Source organism: Clytia hemisphaerica, unplaced genomic scaffold (assembly GCF_902728285.1).
Source record: "Clytia hemisphaerica strain Z4C2 unplaced genomic scaffold, Clytia hemisphaerica genome assembly, whole genome shotgun sequence".
In the NCBI taxonomy this organism is placed as follows: Eukaryota; Metazoa; Cnidaria; class Hydrozoa; order Leptothecata; family Clytiidae; genus Clytia; species Clytia hemisphaerica.
This window is the reverse complement of record NW_027103414.1, coordinates 1711700-1730190: the sequence shown is the minus strand read 5'-3', so window position 1 is coordinate 1730190 and position 18491 is coordinate 1711700. Positions and strand designations below refer to the sequence as shown.

The following is an 18491-nucleotide window of genomic DNA, read 5'->3' as shown; positions in this document are numbered from 1 at the left end:
CGCCGCTGTTTACTCCGCCACGAGCCGAACTAAACTCCGTTTTTAAATTTCTCCCGCCTCCTGAACAGTCAAGAACTATTGCAAACTAGGATAAATGCGAGTATTTAGCCTATATAGGATAAATTATCCTAACTAGGATAAAATCTATATCCTAATTAGGATAAAAAGAAGAAAAACTTGATTTATTGGATAAACTTTGAGATCCGCGTCGAGATTTGCATGAATTTGAATTTGAGTAATTTAGTACCAGCAAAGTAATCTTGTGAAGTCTCATCTCCCCAGCGTGCGTTCAGAAGTTATTCAACTTTCAAGAAGTACTTTACAAACTCCAAATGTTAAGCATCAAACTTTCTTGGTGATAACTTTGCTTATGATGATTGTTTTTTAAAGAAAATCTTCAAATATATATTCGCATATTATTAAATATTTCCCGTTTTCTAAAAGGGAAATATTTGTTAAAATGGGCTTCAGATTCAGAAAATAATTATTTCAAAAGTTATAGCTATTTATAAATGATGTTTCAAAATTGACTTGTTCAAAAATTGGCGTCAGAAGATTCAGAAATCATCAACCTGTTTAGCGCGCGTTCTTTTTATTTTGTCTTCTGAATGAAGACATTGCAATTACAATGCAATGTCCTCATGAAGTCATTGTATTGTTGCAACCAGAACTAACGAACTTTGCAGTTTCAGCCGACAGTTCAGACCAAACGAAGAGTAGAGAGTGAACACACTTCGACGTCATGTTTTTTTCAGCAGATGACAAAGCTATCATAAAAAATGACATCCAAGAAAAGGGCTGGACGGCCTATAGGATTTGTAAGGAACATCACACCAAATCCTGGGTCCTTAGATCTGTCCAGAACCTTGTCAAAAAATTTCATGACACGGGTTCAATGGATAGAAGACCTGGTTCTGGCAGGCCAATTACAGCTACAACCGAAGAAAATGGTGATCTTGTGGAGGAGATGATATGTTCCCAGGAAGAAGTCTCTGGAACGCATATAAGCCCCCAAGAAATCGCGCCCATGATTGGGATAAGTAGAAGCTCTGTTAAACGTTTAGTAAAACGAAGAGGGTACAAACAATTTAAACGAATGAAAACGCCTCGTATGAGTGAAGTCACACGTCAGCGAAGAACGGAACGTGCTGGGAGACTTGCAGATTGATTTGAACGGAATCCACGCCTCATTGAAAAGTGCGCTTTTCAAGATGAAAAAGATTTTTCACTAGAGGTCCCTCTGAATCATCAGAATGATCGTGTTTATTTCAAGGGAGGCAAGAAGGACGTTCCTTTATAAAATCTCTGTCGTCATACAGCAAACCGTCAATCAAAGAAGGTTATGGTTTCCGCGTGTTTGACATGGAATGGTGCCACCCAACCATTTTTTGTTAACGAAAGTGGTATGAAGGTCAATGCAGTCAATTACAAAAATCATCTTGAAAAGAAACTCATCCCTTCTGTTGAGAAGCTCTTTACCCATGAACAGTGGATCTTTTTACAAGATGTAGACAGGAGACCCGTCGTGTGTTTTTTTATAATTTGATGTACACAAAACGGGTGTCCTCACTTACTAAAATAAAAACCAAATTTCGAAAGTTGCGCTTTCTCTAAGAAAGTGTGACCAATAAAAGAATAACAAAATTTAATTGGCTATGTTTTCAACCGTTATTAGGATCGAGAAATTCAAACTCTCAGCCCATACCATGTCATACATTTCGCCATCAGTTTATTAAAGAAGAAATCATAGCATGGATTCCCAGGCTATACAAGATGGTGCTCCATCGCATGGTTCCAATTTGGTGCAAGATTTCATGGATGAAAGACTGCGGAAGCGTTTTGTGAAAAAGACTGACTGGCCACCCTCTTTGCCTGACTGCAATCCATTAGATTTTTATTTCTGGGACGCGGTCAAGGCAGAGGTGTACAAAGGTCGATTAAACAACCCTTTTAAAGATGAGAATGAGTTGAAAAGAAAGATACGTACGGTATGGAAGAAAGTCGGTTCAAATCGCGAGATAATCAGAAAGGCTCTAAAAGAGTTTCTACCACGAGTGAGAACTGTCAATGAACAGAAAGGTGGTTGTATCAAATTATTTTATAGTTAGACATCAATATTGATTGTGAAACCGTGGAAGAATCTGTTGCAAAGAAATAGTCTTATAACTTAAACTTTATCGATGTTTTTTAATGATTTGTACGAACCATTGAATTCACGAACAAGAAAGAATTCTAATTGACGTCAGTTTTGAACAAGTCAATTTTGACCTCTTTTTTAGAAAACCACATAACTTTACAAAATATTAGTTTCTGACAATGAGATTTTCAGGAGTGCCTTGATTTAAGTTGAAGTTTAGCCATACGAAATTTGAAGTCGATAACACAATAATTTTTTGGACCACTGTCTTGCACTGTTCCCTTACCTAGCTCAATGTTACAAACCAAAAGGGCAAGGCGATGATGCCCAAATAATGCCAATATGAAATGTACATATATCCAATAAGATCAATTATGAGTTGTCGGCCGTAAGGCCGAAAGAATTTTGAAATCTTCAAACGTAAAACACTATGAAATTAGACTTCCTACATTTTCTCTTGAGTTTCCCAAAAAAAATTGGAACCCCCCCTAAACCCTCAAAAAAATTTTGGAACCCCCCCCCTAAACCCTCGAAAAAAATTTCGAACCCCCCCCCTAGAATCCTCCACCCCCCCCCCTAGTAGATACTTTATGACCGCTCCCCTAGTTTGCAATAGTCCTTGACTGCTGAATTATTCCCTTTTGACGATATTTGATGCGTAGACTAGTAATTCACGTCGTAATAGATTCTGTACGTAATAGATAGCTTCTTGCTTAACCTCGCTCGTATTGTATGTTGTATGCTATTTTTAAGTACTCGACAACACAAAGTCTGGGTAATAAATCGGATAATCGGGCTGCATTTTTATGAATAATTTTTCCGCCATGTTTTTCCCGTAAAATGACTCATTTTTTAGTCCTAACCTACTCAGGCCAATCAATTTTGACGAGTCCAATCGGTTAGGTTGAAAGATACCGTAAGTTTTACTCTCAAGAAGAAGGCGCTGTTGTTATTTTTGGGGAAATCATCGATAGTTGAACAGTTTCTGAACTTTCTTCAAAGAAATCATGCCGAAGATAAAGTACGGTGCAAGATTTACCAAAGAAAGATTGATTCTCTATGTTGCTGTAGCAGTTTCATTCTTTTGTATAGCCCTGTACCGTCAACTGCTCTCACTTAGGACTATCTGACAAAACATGGGACCGCCAATCGGCCACCATTTCATCGAACCTTCAAAGTCATTTAATTAACAAACCGCGAATCATAGATAGCAAATAATGTGAATACGCTACTCTCACCAGGTAGGCTTTCACACTGCAAAAGGAACAAATCTTTGCAACAAGAAACGTGTAAATGCGATATCAAAAAAGTCTGTTCTTCTGTGGAAAATTGTGAGATCTGAGTTTCCCAAAAAAAATTGGAACCCCCCCTAAACCCTCAAAAAAATTTTGGAACCCCCCCCCTAAACCCTCGAAAAAAATTTCGAACCCCCCCCCCTAGAATCCCCCACCCCCCCCCCTAGTAGATACTTTATGACCGCTCCCCTAGTTTGCAATAGTCCTTGACTGCTGAATTATTCCCTTTTGACGATATTTGATGCGTAGACTAGTAATTCACGTCGTAATAGATTCTGTACGTAATAGATAGCTTCTTGCTTAACCCTTTAAGTGCCGATGTCGTATATATACGACATGGGCTATATAGGAGGGCGAAGCCCTCCTGTAATGCCCAGTTTGATTTAGAAATCGTTATTTTTGGTCGAAATCGTAGGAATTAGATTGTCCTTTATGGTCAAGCAAAAAAAATTTCAAAAGTGAGTCTTTCCAGCGAGATTTTAAGCGAAAAAGTCAAAAAAATGCAAAAAATTGACAAAAATTCACTTTTTTGAGATTCTGACCGTTTTTTGACTATTTTTGGTCAACGAGTGATCCAAGAACCTCCAAATTTGGCCCTGTTTTACTTTATTCTGTCTTCTAGTGAGTCGATTTGAAGTTTTACCACTGGGCACCTTTCCATCAGTTCAGTCAGGTCCGTGCAGCGGGCCTGACTGCTTTAATTCCCTAACCTACCCCCCCCTTGTCCGCCGCCCACCACGCCCTTCCTGAATCGGGCGGCGCCGAAGAAGCCCAAAAGAAAGAAGAGACTCTAAGCTATCCAACGAGCTATATACGAGCTTCTAATTCATTCTAGATCAGAAGATATAAGCCCTTAAAGTTTGAACTAGCAATTTTAAAAAAAAAACTTAGAAAAAAGGACCCTGGCACTCAAAGGGTTAAAGAAAAATTGCAAAAATTATTTTTTTTTCTTCAATTTCTCAATTTTTAGCCTAAAATCACTCAAAAATGCTGAAAAACACCAAAAAATCACATTTTCAAATTTTTTTTTCACTTTGTTTAACCCTTTAAGTGCCGATGTCGTATATATACGACATGGGCTATATAGGAGGGCGAAGCCCTCCTGTAATGCCCAGTTTGATTTAGAAATCGTTATTTTTGGTCGAAATCGTAGGAATTAGATTGTCCTTTATGGTCAAGCAAAAAAAATTTCAAAAGTGAGTCTTTCCAGCGAGATTTTAAGCGAAAAAGTCAAAAAAATGCAAAAAATGACAAAAATTCACTTTTTTGAGATTCTGACCGTTTTTTGACTATTTTTGGTCAACGAGTGATCCAAGAACCTCCAAATTTGGCCCTGTTTTACTTTATTCTGTCTTCTAGTGAGTCGATTTGAAGTTTTACCACTGGGCACCTTTCCATCAGTTCAGTCAGGTCCGTGCAGCGGGCCTGACTGCTTTAATTCCCTAACCTACCCCCCCCTTGTCCGCCGCCCACCACGCCCTTCCTGAATCGGGCGGCGCCGAAGAAGCCCAAAAGAAAGAGGAGACTCTAAGCTATCCAACGAGCTATATACGAGCTTCTAATTCATTCTAGATCAGAAGATATAAGCCCTTAAAGTTTGAACTAGCAATTTTAAAAAAAAAACTTAGAAAAAAGGACCCTGGCACTCAAAGGGTTAACCTCGCTCGTATTGTATGTTGTATGCTATTTTTAAGTACTCGACAACACAAAGTCTGGGTAATAAATCGGATAATCGGGCTGCATTTTTATGAATAATTTTTCCGCCATGTTTTTCCCGTAAAATGACTCATTTTTTAGTCCTAACCTACTCAGGCCAATCAATTTTGACGAGTCCAATCGGTTAGGTTGAAAGATACCGTAAGTTTTACTCTCAAGAAGAAGGTGCTGTTGTTATTTTTGGGGAAATCATCGATAGTTGAACAGTTTCTGAACTTTCTTCAAAGAAATCATGCCGAAGATAAAGTACGGTGCAAGATTTACCAAAGAAAGATTGATTCTCTATGTTGCTGTAGCAGTTTCATTCTTTTGTATAGCCCTGTGTAATGCGACATCTTCGTGGCTCTTGAAAGATTGGTTGAAGGTATTTTTTTTCTATAAAAATTTCTTCTTTTTGGCGTTTTTTATTGTTTGCGGCTATGTCTCATATATTGCTTTGTGTGATAATCTTCTTCTTTAAGTAGAATCTTGCTGAAATTACTGCTATTTGATTGTTGAACACATCAAATCTCAATATCGAAAGGCTGATTCCTGGGAAATAATAATCTTGGTTTGATCGCGTTCAAATAACGTTTGATCGATTGTCAACCAACTAGCAACGTCAGTTAGTGGAAATACCTCCAATTAAAGCAAGCATGTTCAAAGCTCACAATAAAGACTTTCTTTTTATTACGGAAACCAAGCAAGTGAGAACAAGTCATTAAAACTAAAAGTGAGCGCTCCATGGGTAAAAAATAGCGATAAAATGGACAAAAACATGGTTTGAGCCACAGGGATTATCTCAGATGGTTTAAACTATTGTGTTTTTGTTCCTAGAAGGTGCCTTTAATAGACCCTTTTGCCTTTCCATCCGCCATCTTGAATTGTATGCAAAAAGGTCGTGGCTTCATCTTCATAAAGACAAAAGACAGATCTGGACTTATTTCGTACTTTCCAGTCTCTTGTTCGTAGTTTTTCTGACTTTCTGGTTCTTTGTGAGTTATTATCTATGTTTTCTAACTTACTGAATGACTTACCGACAGATCGCCCTCGGACGCCCGGTGGGATTCGAACCCACTAAGGCGGCAATCAAAAATATGTTCCATTCGGGTCGTCCGACCGACTGTTTATTTACAAGAAAACCCGATTCGGAAAGTCAGTAAAATCGTTGGATTTTTTTGGGCGCTGTTAGCAGGTTCAGATCTTTCCCATAATGACGGGCACAGGCGAAAGGAGCTTGTCTTTGAATCATTATTTTTTGTTTACTTAACCCACATTGAGTCCCGTTCAAGTTTTTTCATGTACCCTTATTGAAATTTTCATGTCAAAATTCAGCAACGCGGTAGGGCCAATACCCTGGGGGCCGAAAATAAGGGCCACTTTAAGGTTAACACATGCGCGCGCACATTTAGTTTGGCAAATTAAAGATGGCGGCATAAGATTCTGTTGATTGCCGACTTGATTCATCGGGATTTACTAGATCTTAAAAATCCAACAAAATTTACTACCGACCGACCGACCGACTGGATATGAAGATGTTTTAGGACCCGAATGGAACATATTTTTGATTGCCGCCTAAATGCAAAGTTCTGATGTTTTGAAACCCAATGCCTTATCCACTGCACCACGGATTCATGCTGGGAAAGTGTTTCTGACGGCTATTTATATTGTACAAACTGCAGACCAGACTGTATTAAGAGAAAATCACAAAAGAGTGCTTGTTTCGAGCTCCAACTCTAACCCTAACTGATAATAACCCAATTCCTAGCCAATCTGATACGTAACCACACCCAACTGACACCCATACCCAACCCTACCAGGTCGCCTGCAGGTCCTGACACTATTCCCGCATGCCGGATCCGAAAAATAGATACATGTCTTTCGTCTTTATGAAGAAGCCTTCACCATGCAAAAATAGAGGAACGAAAAAGCCGTGGTTGAATTCAGTTGAAAATATGCAAAACATATGCAAGTTTACACAAAGATTAAAAAGACAACAACAGTGAGGCTGGAACTTCGATTTTTGAGGATTACGATTTTACCAGTTTTTTAGCGATTTTTGCCTTGCTAACCCAAATCTCGCTACCTCTTTACCTTAAGGAAGATCGAAATTAGAGTTTTTCAGCCACTCCTTTAGAGCTCTAGCATGGACGGCTGCCAACATGCCATAAGATAAGAAAAATTGATAAAAGCAAGTGCATAAGTACCGTCAACTGCTCTCACTTAGGACTATCTGACAAAACATGGGACCGCCAATCGGCCACCATTTCATCGAACCTTCAAAGTCATTTAATTAACAAACCGCGAATCATAGATAGCAAATAATGTGAATACGCTACTCTCACCAGGTAGGCTTTCACACTGCAAAAGGAACAAATCTTTGCAACAAGAAACGTGTAAATGCGATATCAAAAAAGTCTGTTCTTCTGTGGAAAATTGTGAGATCTGTTACAGAGTGTCGAACTTTGACATGTCAATCAATCGTGCACGCTGGAAAAAGTCTCTAGAGAAAAACAACACAAAAAATTGGTGTCAAGAAGTGAGCAGTGTGAGTGTGATTAAATTGTTAATAACTTCTTCAAATTATGTACTTTTAAAATGCTTTAAAAACACATTTGGTTGTGATTATGAGATGGTGAAAGTTTGATTGATAAACTTGGTTCAGGTATCAAAACAAATTTGTTGTCAAAGAGATTTACCTTATTGGTATATATTTTCGCGTGTTACAAATTTTCGCGGGTACCTTAAAGGAAGAAATTTTGGCGGGAATTTAATTTGGCGGATGGCCAAAAAAGTTTTTTCAGAGGGAATTTGATTTGGCGGATGGACGAAAAAACTAAATTTGGCGGGAATTTAATTTGGCGGTCGCTTAAAAACTTAACCTTAAGATGGCGTCAAAACAGCGAAAAAATAGCAAAAACACCTTAAAAGAGATCATATTTTCAAAATGTTTAATTTGGCGGGAATTTAATTTGGCGGATGGCGGAAAAAAGAAATTTTGGCGGGAACTTAATTTGGCGGATTTCAGTCATATCCGCCAAATCCGCCAAATTTTCTTTCCGCCAAAATTTCTTCCTTTAAGGTACTTAATTTCGCGAGTTTTTTGGTCAATTTTCGCGAAATTTAATACTGTTTAAATTTTTCAAAATTACAAAATCGCGAAATTAAATACACGCGAAAAATTCTTTCTTATTATTTTGTTAGTATTTTTACATCAAAAACATTGTGTTTCAAGCAAATTCAGTCTTTTTCTTGCTTTATATTCCCACTTTCTGAAAATACCTTAGTTTTGTGAATCGCGAAATTTAATGCACGCGGAAATTTTCCAGAAGTCTGCGATCGCAAAATTTAATACTAGTCTGGGAGCAGAATTCAATATGTCGAGTTATAGACGACTTTGCTTAACCCAGAAGGTGAATGGGATTGTAATACATCGTTGGAACGGAAATTTTATGCTGATTATGGAAACCCGGGTCTTAAAAAGTCTATCCTGGACAAAATTGCAAACGAGGCTGGAGTTTGCACTCCGTCGTGGTGTTTTTTTCGATTTTACCTGTTTTAGAAAAATGCTTACTCTCAGCAAAGTAAAGGGTTTTAGAATTTCATTTTTTGTGCAAAATGCTGTCAATAAAATGGGTTAATAGAAAAAAAATTCAAAAATGTCGAAAAAAATTTTTTTTGCACTCCATCTCGGAGGATTTCGGCGAAAAATCGATGCTTTTTCTTAAAATTCGTCAAAAACTAGTCTATAAACCACTGAAATTATGTCAAAATAAGTCCAAAAATACTTTCCTGCTAAAAATACTATAGAAGAATAAGAAAATATAACAAAATAAAGAAAAATCGGCTCAAAACGCTATTTTGCACTCCCCCGTTGGTATTTTTAATGAAAAAACGTGATTTTTGGTGTTTTTGAAAAAAATATAACATTTTCTAGCTTTTTCTTTGATCTACGACTGGAAATCCTATTCTTCTCTTGGAATCATTTTTATCCAACACAAAATGCTAAAATATTCTGAATAATGACCCTCCTTCGTTGGGATTTAAGTCAAAATTCAGTATTTTTACTTAAAATTCATCAAAAACTAGTCTATAAACCACTGAAATTATGTCAAAATAAGTCCAAAAATACTTTCCTGCTAAAAATACTATAAAAGAATAAGAAAGTATAACAAAATAAAGAAAAATCGGCTTAAAACGCTATTTTGCACTCCCCCGTTGGTGTTTTTATTGAAAAAAACGAGATTTTTGGTGTTTTTGAAAAAAATATAACATTTTCTAGCTTTTCCTTTGATCTACGACTGGAAATCCTATCTTTCTCTTGGAATCATTTTTATCCAACACAAAATGCTAAAATATTCTGAAAAATGACCCTCCTTCGCTGGGGTTTTAAGTCAAAATTCAGTAATTTTAAGTCAAAATTCAGTATTTTTACTTAAAATTCATCAAAAACTAGTCTATAAACCACTGAAATTATGTCAAAATAAGTCCAAAAATACTTTCCTGCTAAAAATACTATAAAAGAATAAGAAAGTATAACAAAATAAAGAAAAATCGGCTTAAAACGCTATTTTGCACTCCCCCGTTAGCGTTTTTATTGAAAAAACGAGATTTTTGGTGCTTTTGAAAAATATATAACATTTTCTAGCTTTTCCTTTGATCTACGACTGGAAATCCTTTCTTTCTCTTAGAATCATTTTTATCCAACACAAAATGCTAAAATATACTGAAAAATGACCCTCCTTTGCTGGGGTTTTAAGTCAAAATTCAGTAATTTTAAGTCAAAATTCAGTGTTTTTACTTAAAATTCGTCAAAAACTAGTCTATAAACCACTGAAATTGTGTCAAAGTAGGTCCAAAAATATTTTCCTGCTAAATGTTTTTAAAAGAATGAAGTATAGAAAAAAGAAACGTGGGCCCAAAACGCTATTTTGCACTCCTCCATGAAAAATCGCTCTCCTTCGCCTGGGTTTTTAGGACGAAATTGCTATTGAAGATTCTTCACTTTCCAGCCGCATTGGGAGGTGCGGCGCTTATTTCGAAACTTAAACCTTAGTTACGGCGCTTACAAGAGGGTGGTATGGTGGCGCTTAATGGAGGAAATAAGGCGTTTAAGCTGCAAAAAATATTGTTGAAATAAGTTTTGAGCATTAATAACTGCTGAGACTTTCAAAACGAATGAATGCGGGATCTGAATGACGTAATGTCGTAACTCAAACGTAGTAGTAGTAGTTTTAGTTTACATTTTCCGATCACAGCATATAGTAAAAGAATGACTTAATTTCGACGTACAATTAGTATCGAGGAACTGAGGTTTTCGTGACGGAGGAGTCGCAACCGTAGTTTTCGGGGACAGGAGAAAATTTCGATTTTTACACCATGTTTTGGACTGATTTTTTTATGAAAACTAAGTACCTCAAACGCTACTTTTTATGGATATCTTTGCCTAAGTTCTCAGTTAAGTTCATTGGGGGAAATGAGGCATTACGCATGCCATCACCTTCGTTAAAGTTAGTACAAAAACTTGGCAAAACAACAAAGCTTTCACTTGTTTAAGGACTATGACGGTTGGATAAGTATACAACGGGGACGTGCGGGCAAGTGCCAAACGTATTTGAAACAGGGGTGTACTAGTAAATTTCTAAATTTGAAGATAGTTTAGCGCCGCAGGCTATTTTTGGAAAACTCTTCATGAAGAATATAGTTCAGAAAGTGTTACCGAAATAATACCTAGATTCCATAGGTAAAATACCGAAAGGCTGAAGTTTTATGGGTATATTACCATCACTAGCAGCATTTTGAATATAAATACCGTACATATTTTACAAAATACCGAAATACCGAACCGAAAAAGGCCGATACCGTGTCACCGAAAACCCTGAAATTCGCATTCGCATTGTTCCATTTGGGTACTCTTTTGTACTTTTGTAGTGGGGGGGGGGTCGTTTTGCATTTTTTCAAAATTTTTACCCTCAATATCATTTTATAACAACCCCCAATTTTATGAAATTTTCCTGAAAAATCGCTAAAACCTTCATTTTCCTAGGGCTTTTTAGCAAAATCATCATCGCCATCTACAATTAAGCGCAAAAGAGTAGAATAACAACAGTGGGATCGCAGAAAACTCATATCATAAAAGTGCTTCTTCATCACTCTATAAAAACCCACCCATGCATATTTTGAAGCTGGGGCATGCCCCACAAGCTTTTACAAGAGCTCGTCAACGGTCAACGGTAACACATTGATCTTGTTGTCCTAGATTACGTAGGATCTTCCCCACATTGATCAAGATATTGTAGACTTCATCAGCATCAGTCAGTGATGCAGGGAGTGAACGACCATTCCCGATGATTGTTGGAGAAGACAGTTTCAGTGGCAAAATTTTCCGGCAGCCGGTCCAAGTTGGAACATTTTGAACCTCTGTGACTTTAAAAAGCTCACTTAAGCACGATTTCAATGGATAATAACTAGTTTTTAATGAAATTTAAGCAAAGATACTAAACTTTGGCCTAACACCCAGCGAAGGAGGGTGATTTATTCAGATTCTTTTTGCATATGTGTTGGAAAAAATGATTCTAGGAGAAAACACAGGATTTCCAGCTTCGTAAATCAAAGGAAAACCTAAATAATAATGTTATATTTTCTTCAAAAACACCAAAAATCCTGTTTTTCAATGAAAACGCCAACGGAGGAGTGCAAAATAGCGTTTGGAGCCCTCTTTTCTATTTCCTATACTTCATTCGTTTATAAACATTTAACAGGGAAGTATTTTTGGACTTATTTTGAGACAATTTCAGTGGTTTATAGACTAGTTTTTGATGAATTTTTTAGTAAAAATACTGAATTTTGACTTAAAATTACTGAATTTTGACTTAAAACCCCAGCGAAGGAGGGTCATTTTTCAGAATATTTTAGCATTTTGTGTTGGATAAAAATGATGCCAAGAGAAAGATAGGAGAAAGATAGGATTTCCAGTCGTAGATCAAAGGAAAAGCTAGAAAATGTTATATTTTTTTCAAAAACACCAAAAATCTCATTTTTTCAATAAAAACACCAACGGGGGAGTGCAAAATAGCGTTTTGAGCCGATTTTTCTTTATTTTGTTATAATTTCTTATTCTTTTATAGTATTTTTTGCAGGAAAGTATTTTTGGACTTACTTTGACATAATTTCAGTGGTTTATAGACTAGTTTTTGACGAATTGTAAGTAAAAATACTGAATTTTGGCTTACAAAATACTGAATTTGACTTAAAACCCCAGCGAAGGAGGGTCATTTTTCAGAATATTTTATCATTTTGTGTTGGATAAAAATGATTCTAAGAGAAAGAAAGGATTTCCAGTCGTAGATCAAAGAAAAAGCTAGAAAATGTTATATTTTTTTCAAAAACACCAAAAATCACGTTTTTTCATTAAAAACACCAACGATGGAGTGCAAAATAGCGTTTTGAGCCGATTTTTCCTTATTTTGTTATAATTTCTTATTCTTTTATAGTATTTTTAGCAGGAAAGTATTTTTGGACTTATTTTGACATAATTTCAGTGGTTTATAGACTAGTTTTTGACGAATTTTAAGAAAAAACATCGATTTTTCGCCAAAATCCTCCAAGATGGAGTGCAAAAAAAAAATTTTCGACATTTTTGAATTTTTTTCTATTAACCCATTCTATTGACAGCATTTTGCATGAAAAATGAAATTCTAAAACCTTTAACTTTGCTGACAGTAAGTAATTTTCTAGAACAGGTAAAATCGAAAAAACACCACGACGGAGTGCAAACTCCAGCCTCGTTTGCAATTTTGTCCAGGATAGACTTTTTAAGACCCGGGTTTCCATAATCAGCATAAAATTTCCGTTCCAACGATGTATAACAACCCCATTCACCTTCTGGGTTAAGCAAAATTGCTATTTTGTGATTCTGCTCCCAGACTATACACACGAAACAAGTTTTTTCGAAAAAATTTCGCGATTCGCGAAAATTTGTAACACGCAAAATATATACCAATAAAAAATACAGCCCAGAAATCACCCGTCCCAAGTTAGAGCAGTTGACGGTACCCCACTAGAGCGAGTGAATCAATCGAAAGTAATCAAACATAATCAAATACAATCATCAAATGTAATCAAACCAATTGAACGGCAAATCCTGTGTGTAATGGGTGAATTGCACCAAATCTTTACCATGGTTTTGAAAACAAGACAAACTGTCTCCAAATTGCCATATAGAAATAGATGTGTTAGAACTTGAGTTTTTGTGGATTTGGTACTTTAGCAGAAGGTATATATCAGTCAGGACTAAGTCATTTGTTGATATTTTGTTTCGTCTTTGAAATATTTAGCTATTGATTAACATTTGACAATCTAATTACAAGTACAAAAATTTCAAAAACTTAGTATTGATCACTTTCTTAACAACCTGTCAAACCATTGATTACTTGGATAACCAATTGACATGGGATCATCCCCCCCCCCAGGAAGATGGGGGGGATCAGATTTTGGTGCCAGGGGGGAAGTGAAATTTTCAAGCTTGATGGGGGGAGAAAGGCAAATAGGGGGTATATTCAGTCCTCTACCTAATGGGGGGAGTAATAGGATAAATACAGACCTTCCTGGTGTGTTTGGACATTCAGGCTTATGAGCCTGTCTTTCTAGGGATTTTGAGAGTCTTTTTTTGCTATAGTAGCTTGTGAATTGAGGCAAGTCTGGATCATCACTTCGCAACCCTTATACAATACACTTTTTTTTTTATAAGAACAAACTATATAAGAACATAAGGCTTCGAGGCCCAAAAATTTAAGAACATTCTAAGGCTTTGGAGACTTAAAAACATGCAATTTCTTAAGAAATTACATCAAAATGCTCAAAAAATGCTGAAAATAAGAACATTTTAAGAACATTTTTAGGCTTCAAATCCAAAAAACTAAGAACATCCGAAGGCTTCGAAAATTTTTGACGTTCTTATAAAAAAAAAACGTGTACGGCTAGGGGGATTTCCCAATTGGGGGGAACACGAATTTTAAAGACAGGTGGGGGGAAACGGCCAGATGGGGAATTTTAGCTCTTATTAGGGGGGACCAAAAAGCTGGAGGACACCATGATTGATTACTTTGGTGGTCCCCAGTCACCCAAGAAGGTAGAGAATGGGGCTCATCAGAAAAATAGCTATGAGTGAAAAAACATAATTCTGACCAAAAACAGTGCATTTCTCTGACCATAACTGCTCATAAAACTGTTTCCTTGATCTCCCGACTTCAGTTGACTTTCCTCCATCTATCATATATCTTTGAGAAAAACCAAAGCACAAAAAGAAGCACCAGCGAGCCATGATATTGACCCCCAGTATTTTTCCCACCATTTTGTGTGCGTGGGCCTTGGGTTTCCTCCTCAAGTATCTGATATCGCACATTCTGATTGGTTGGAGAAAACAACAATAAGTTTTTGTGTGTGAGTTGTGTGTTTTTATTGGGCGAGATAAACTCTGTTTTAGATTCCAACATACTGCTACAGGAAACATATTCAAAACAATGGAGAAAAGTATTCAATATAATTGAAAGTAATCGAAAAGTAATCGAAATTATCTAAAGAATTGAAAATATTCGAAAAGCCATATTTTGGAGTAGACTGAGTATTCGATCACCAATAAAAATGATAGGTGAAGTTTCACTGACCACCTATGATTATTATCGACCATTATTGATTACTTCAATCATAATCGAACGTTTGATTAGTACCATCTGGTTCAGTGAAAATGTATTAAAACATTTGTCAGTAAAAATTCACATGATATTTGACACAATCATACAATTTAAGGCTTAAATCTTTTTGGGGTTTCTGTTAACCACAATAATATTATTATTATAAAGTTAACCCTAATGATCCTTCACAAAATTTGAGAACTCACATACATAGTTTGCACCCCCCCCTTTTTAATAGGGGGGGATGCCAACTTTCTGGAGGGCCTTTGTAGGGGGGGTACCGAGATCTGCCGAAAAAACTAGGGGGGATGGGAATGTAGGGGGGGATCAAATAAAAAAGGGGGGGTTTGGAAATTTTGGTCAATTTTCTAATCAAATACAAATTGTCACAGTTTGTGTTTTAAAGTAAAAAAATATGTAGTTCTTTCTTGTTGATAATTTTGCTGGTAGGTGGGAAAGCGAGTTTCCTTCGAAATGTATTTTCTGTAAAAAAAAAGGGGGGGATAAGATTTCATTACAAAAGGGGGGATGGGTATATAGGGGGGGGGATGAAATAAACCTAGGGGGGTTCATACCCCTCTGCAAACTATGCACATAATTAGAAAAAGCTAAGAATTTTATCAACGTTTTATTAAATACATAGTCCAAGAAAGATATAATGTAAAGGCATGTCCTATCATATCTAATTACACATTTCATTTAAACCTGTAGATGTTATAGCATCTCTACTTGCTTTTCAATTTAGGATGATGTTTTTGGAGACGAATACCATGGTCTGTGGAAAGTTTGTTATGATCGTCCTAATCGTGGGCTGACATCATCTTGTTTTGAGCGAGTTGGGGATAGTAAGTTCATCTAATTCCATCCATGATACAGTATGGTGAAACCATGGGTAAAACCTACACATTTTTTTATAAGAACAAACTATATAAGAACAGCTTTGATAGTCAACATATTAAGAACAACTTCAGGCTTGCGTTGCGGCCTCTGAAACACCTAATTTCTTAGACAAATCTGCCAAATTTTCTTCCCGCCAAAATTTCTTCCCTTAGGTATACTAAAGATACAAATGCGACTGATTGAGCATCACATCCACTATATAAACCTACTCAATTTTTAACTTTCTATCTTGATTTTTTTTTTAGTTTACTTGAACAATGTCAGATCTGGTATGTGTCTTTCATTCTTGTTGTATGCTGTGGTGCTGGGATATTTGATAGCTATGCAGTTCCGTTCTGATCTACAGTTAACACCTATTGGTTTGTGTTTGATCATTTCGTGTAAGTCATATTAAAGCAGTTGACCCTTCAACGATTTGTCATAACAAACCCTGTTTTACTTGAACCTTTTTACCTCAAATCTTTTCCTACCATGTCCATAACGATGTTATCATGAGGAGTACACCGTTTTTATATTTGAGCAGCATGTTAATATTTTCGAAATTGTGCTTTGAAAAAATTTTTGTCGACTTTAGAATATAATATATTTGCAGGTCTTTTAAAATTTATTCTTAAGGCAAATACTTGGTTTTAGTAGCGATTTTCCATGATTTTCTTAGAAGAATGCAAATTTGTTGAATTTGACTATCGCTGTTAGATTGTGACTGCTCTATTTATTTCAATGTTGATTATCTATCTATCAAAGAAACATTTTTCCAGATTATTGAAAAATTTTCATTATTTCATGTTTTAGCATTATCAGCACTCTTTTCATTGACATTGTTCATCGCAACACAAGATATTCCACGTGTCCACTGGCTGTTCACCATCAAATACGGATATTCGTTTGGTTTCGGATGGTTCGGGATGTTGTTATCCATCATCACTGGTGTTGTGTGTATCTCACTTCCCAAGATTGATTGAACACCAATCAAAAAAATTTTTGAGGAAAAGTCTTTTGACTTTGTTTTATTGCAATTGCTTCCTCTTTTCTATTTTGGAATAATCTCTGTGGAAAGTTCTCTGGTTGATGTAAAAGAGACAAATCGATATTTTTTATGAGAGATAATAATGCTTAACAAAAATGAGTAATATTAGTTGAGATGTTGGTGGTGCTAAATGGACCCCTTTAAATAGTAGGATTTTTTAGGCTATGTATGATAACACCCAATTATTTTTAATTTTTTTTTGTTATTTACTCTATATTTTCTTATATATTATTGCATATAAATAACTTGATTTTGATATTTTGATAATTTTTTGTACCTTATGACCCACTCTATCATATTTGCATATCTCTACGTCTTCGTTTCGGTCTTGGTAGTGTCGAATGTTTTTCCAACAATATGGTGTGATTTCATATAAAAATTATGTTTCCATTCATGCTTTTAAGTCACCTACTCTTAGGTGCTAAATAAACGCCCCCCCTTGCTTGTTAATTTTTCGATTTTTTTCCAACCCCCCGGGACCTTATTAGGACCCCCTCGTTTATTAATTTTTGAAAAAATTCCCAGCTACAAAAAGTAAAATTACTTGTTTCACTCTAAAAAGCCTAAATTTAGTCTATTTTGACCCTTTTTAGGGTTTTTAAAGGTCAATTTTCCAACCCCCCCGGTAATTAGGTCCCCCCCGTTTATTTAATTTGAAAAATTTTTCCAACCCCCCCATTTATTCGAACCCCCCCCCCGTTTATTTGGCACCTAAGAGTAGCATTCTCATTGCTATTTATCATCAATTTTAGTTTCTGCTGGTTTTCCATTGTTAATAATAAAACGTACCATATATCGGTGACATTGATAGATTCACAGCGTTCAATAGTAATTAATGATCGTTAATAACAGTTAATCATTAAGAGATGAGATGGAGTTTTTATAAGATACCTCACTTATAGGTCATTTGAAGTAAAAGGGTTGGCGTGTTCTTAAGAAAAAGTTACCAAATTGTTGTATTACAGGTTAACGACCAACTAAATCAAATAAGAACTTATAAAAACTCCAACAGTTCTCAAGCATTTAGGGGTATATAGAATCCCCTTGTTTTCAATGTCAACTATCTCTTTCTGTACTCTTGTAAATAGTCACACTTTTTAAAAAGGTGCTTGATATGTTTTTAAAAATAAATTGTTTTTATGTTTCTAATTATTTGATTAAAAAAAACTAACAAAAACACTGGAAAACTCAACGAGTCGTTCGTTATCATCAGCAACTAAATTCGAACCTCGTCCCTTAGTTCGATTTTTAGCTATTCCAATAGCGACCATGGCCATCAGTAAAATCAAAAAGAATTGGGCTCTACCAGAAAAAATCCGTTCATGGGGGGTGGAGGATATATTATTTTTTTCATGAATTACCCCTGGACATTTTGATTATTAACCCCCTGGACACGGGTTATACCCCTGGACAAACATCAAATCAACCCCGTGGACCCCGGGGGGGGGGGCACTCGATCTAAAAAGGACCATACGTTCGGCCCAAAATTTGGCTTCTAAAATCGGACCCTTACAGTGCAGTGAATTTCCATGAAAAATCATACCCTTACAGTGCATTTTTTCAAAATTTCTCGCCCGTAAGGCCGAAAATTTTTGCAATTTTCCAAGAAAATGTGGAATTTTTCCTCCAAAATTGACCAATTTTGTGCCAATTTTACTAAAAAATTGGCCTTTTATCACAATTTCCTACCCTTACAGTGCAGTTCAGTGCAGTTTTGTAATTTCCTACCCTTACAGTGCACTAGC

The 18491-nt window shown here is 36.1% G+C and overlaps 1 protein-coding gene across 1 annotated transcript; it reads left to right on the top strand.

Annotated features, from left to right (window-relative positions):
• The first annotated feature begins 5296 nt into the window (after positions 1-5296).
• On the top strand, positions 5297-17933 carry LOC136797560 (uncharacterized). Its single transcript, XM_067054143.1, has 4 exons — positions 5297-5512; positions 15565-15664; positions 15965-16099; positions 16512-17933. The coding sequence occupies exons 1-4, from the start codon at positions 5381-5383 to the stop codon at positions 16679-16681; spliced, it is 537 nt and encodes a 178-aa protein (XP_066910244.1). The 5' UTR covers positions 5297-5380; the 3' UTR covers positions 16682-17933.
• Positions 17934-18491: the final 558 nt, after the last annotated feature.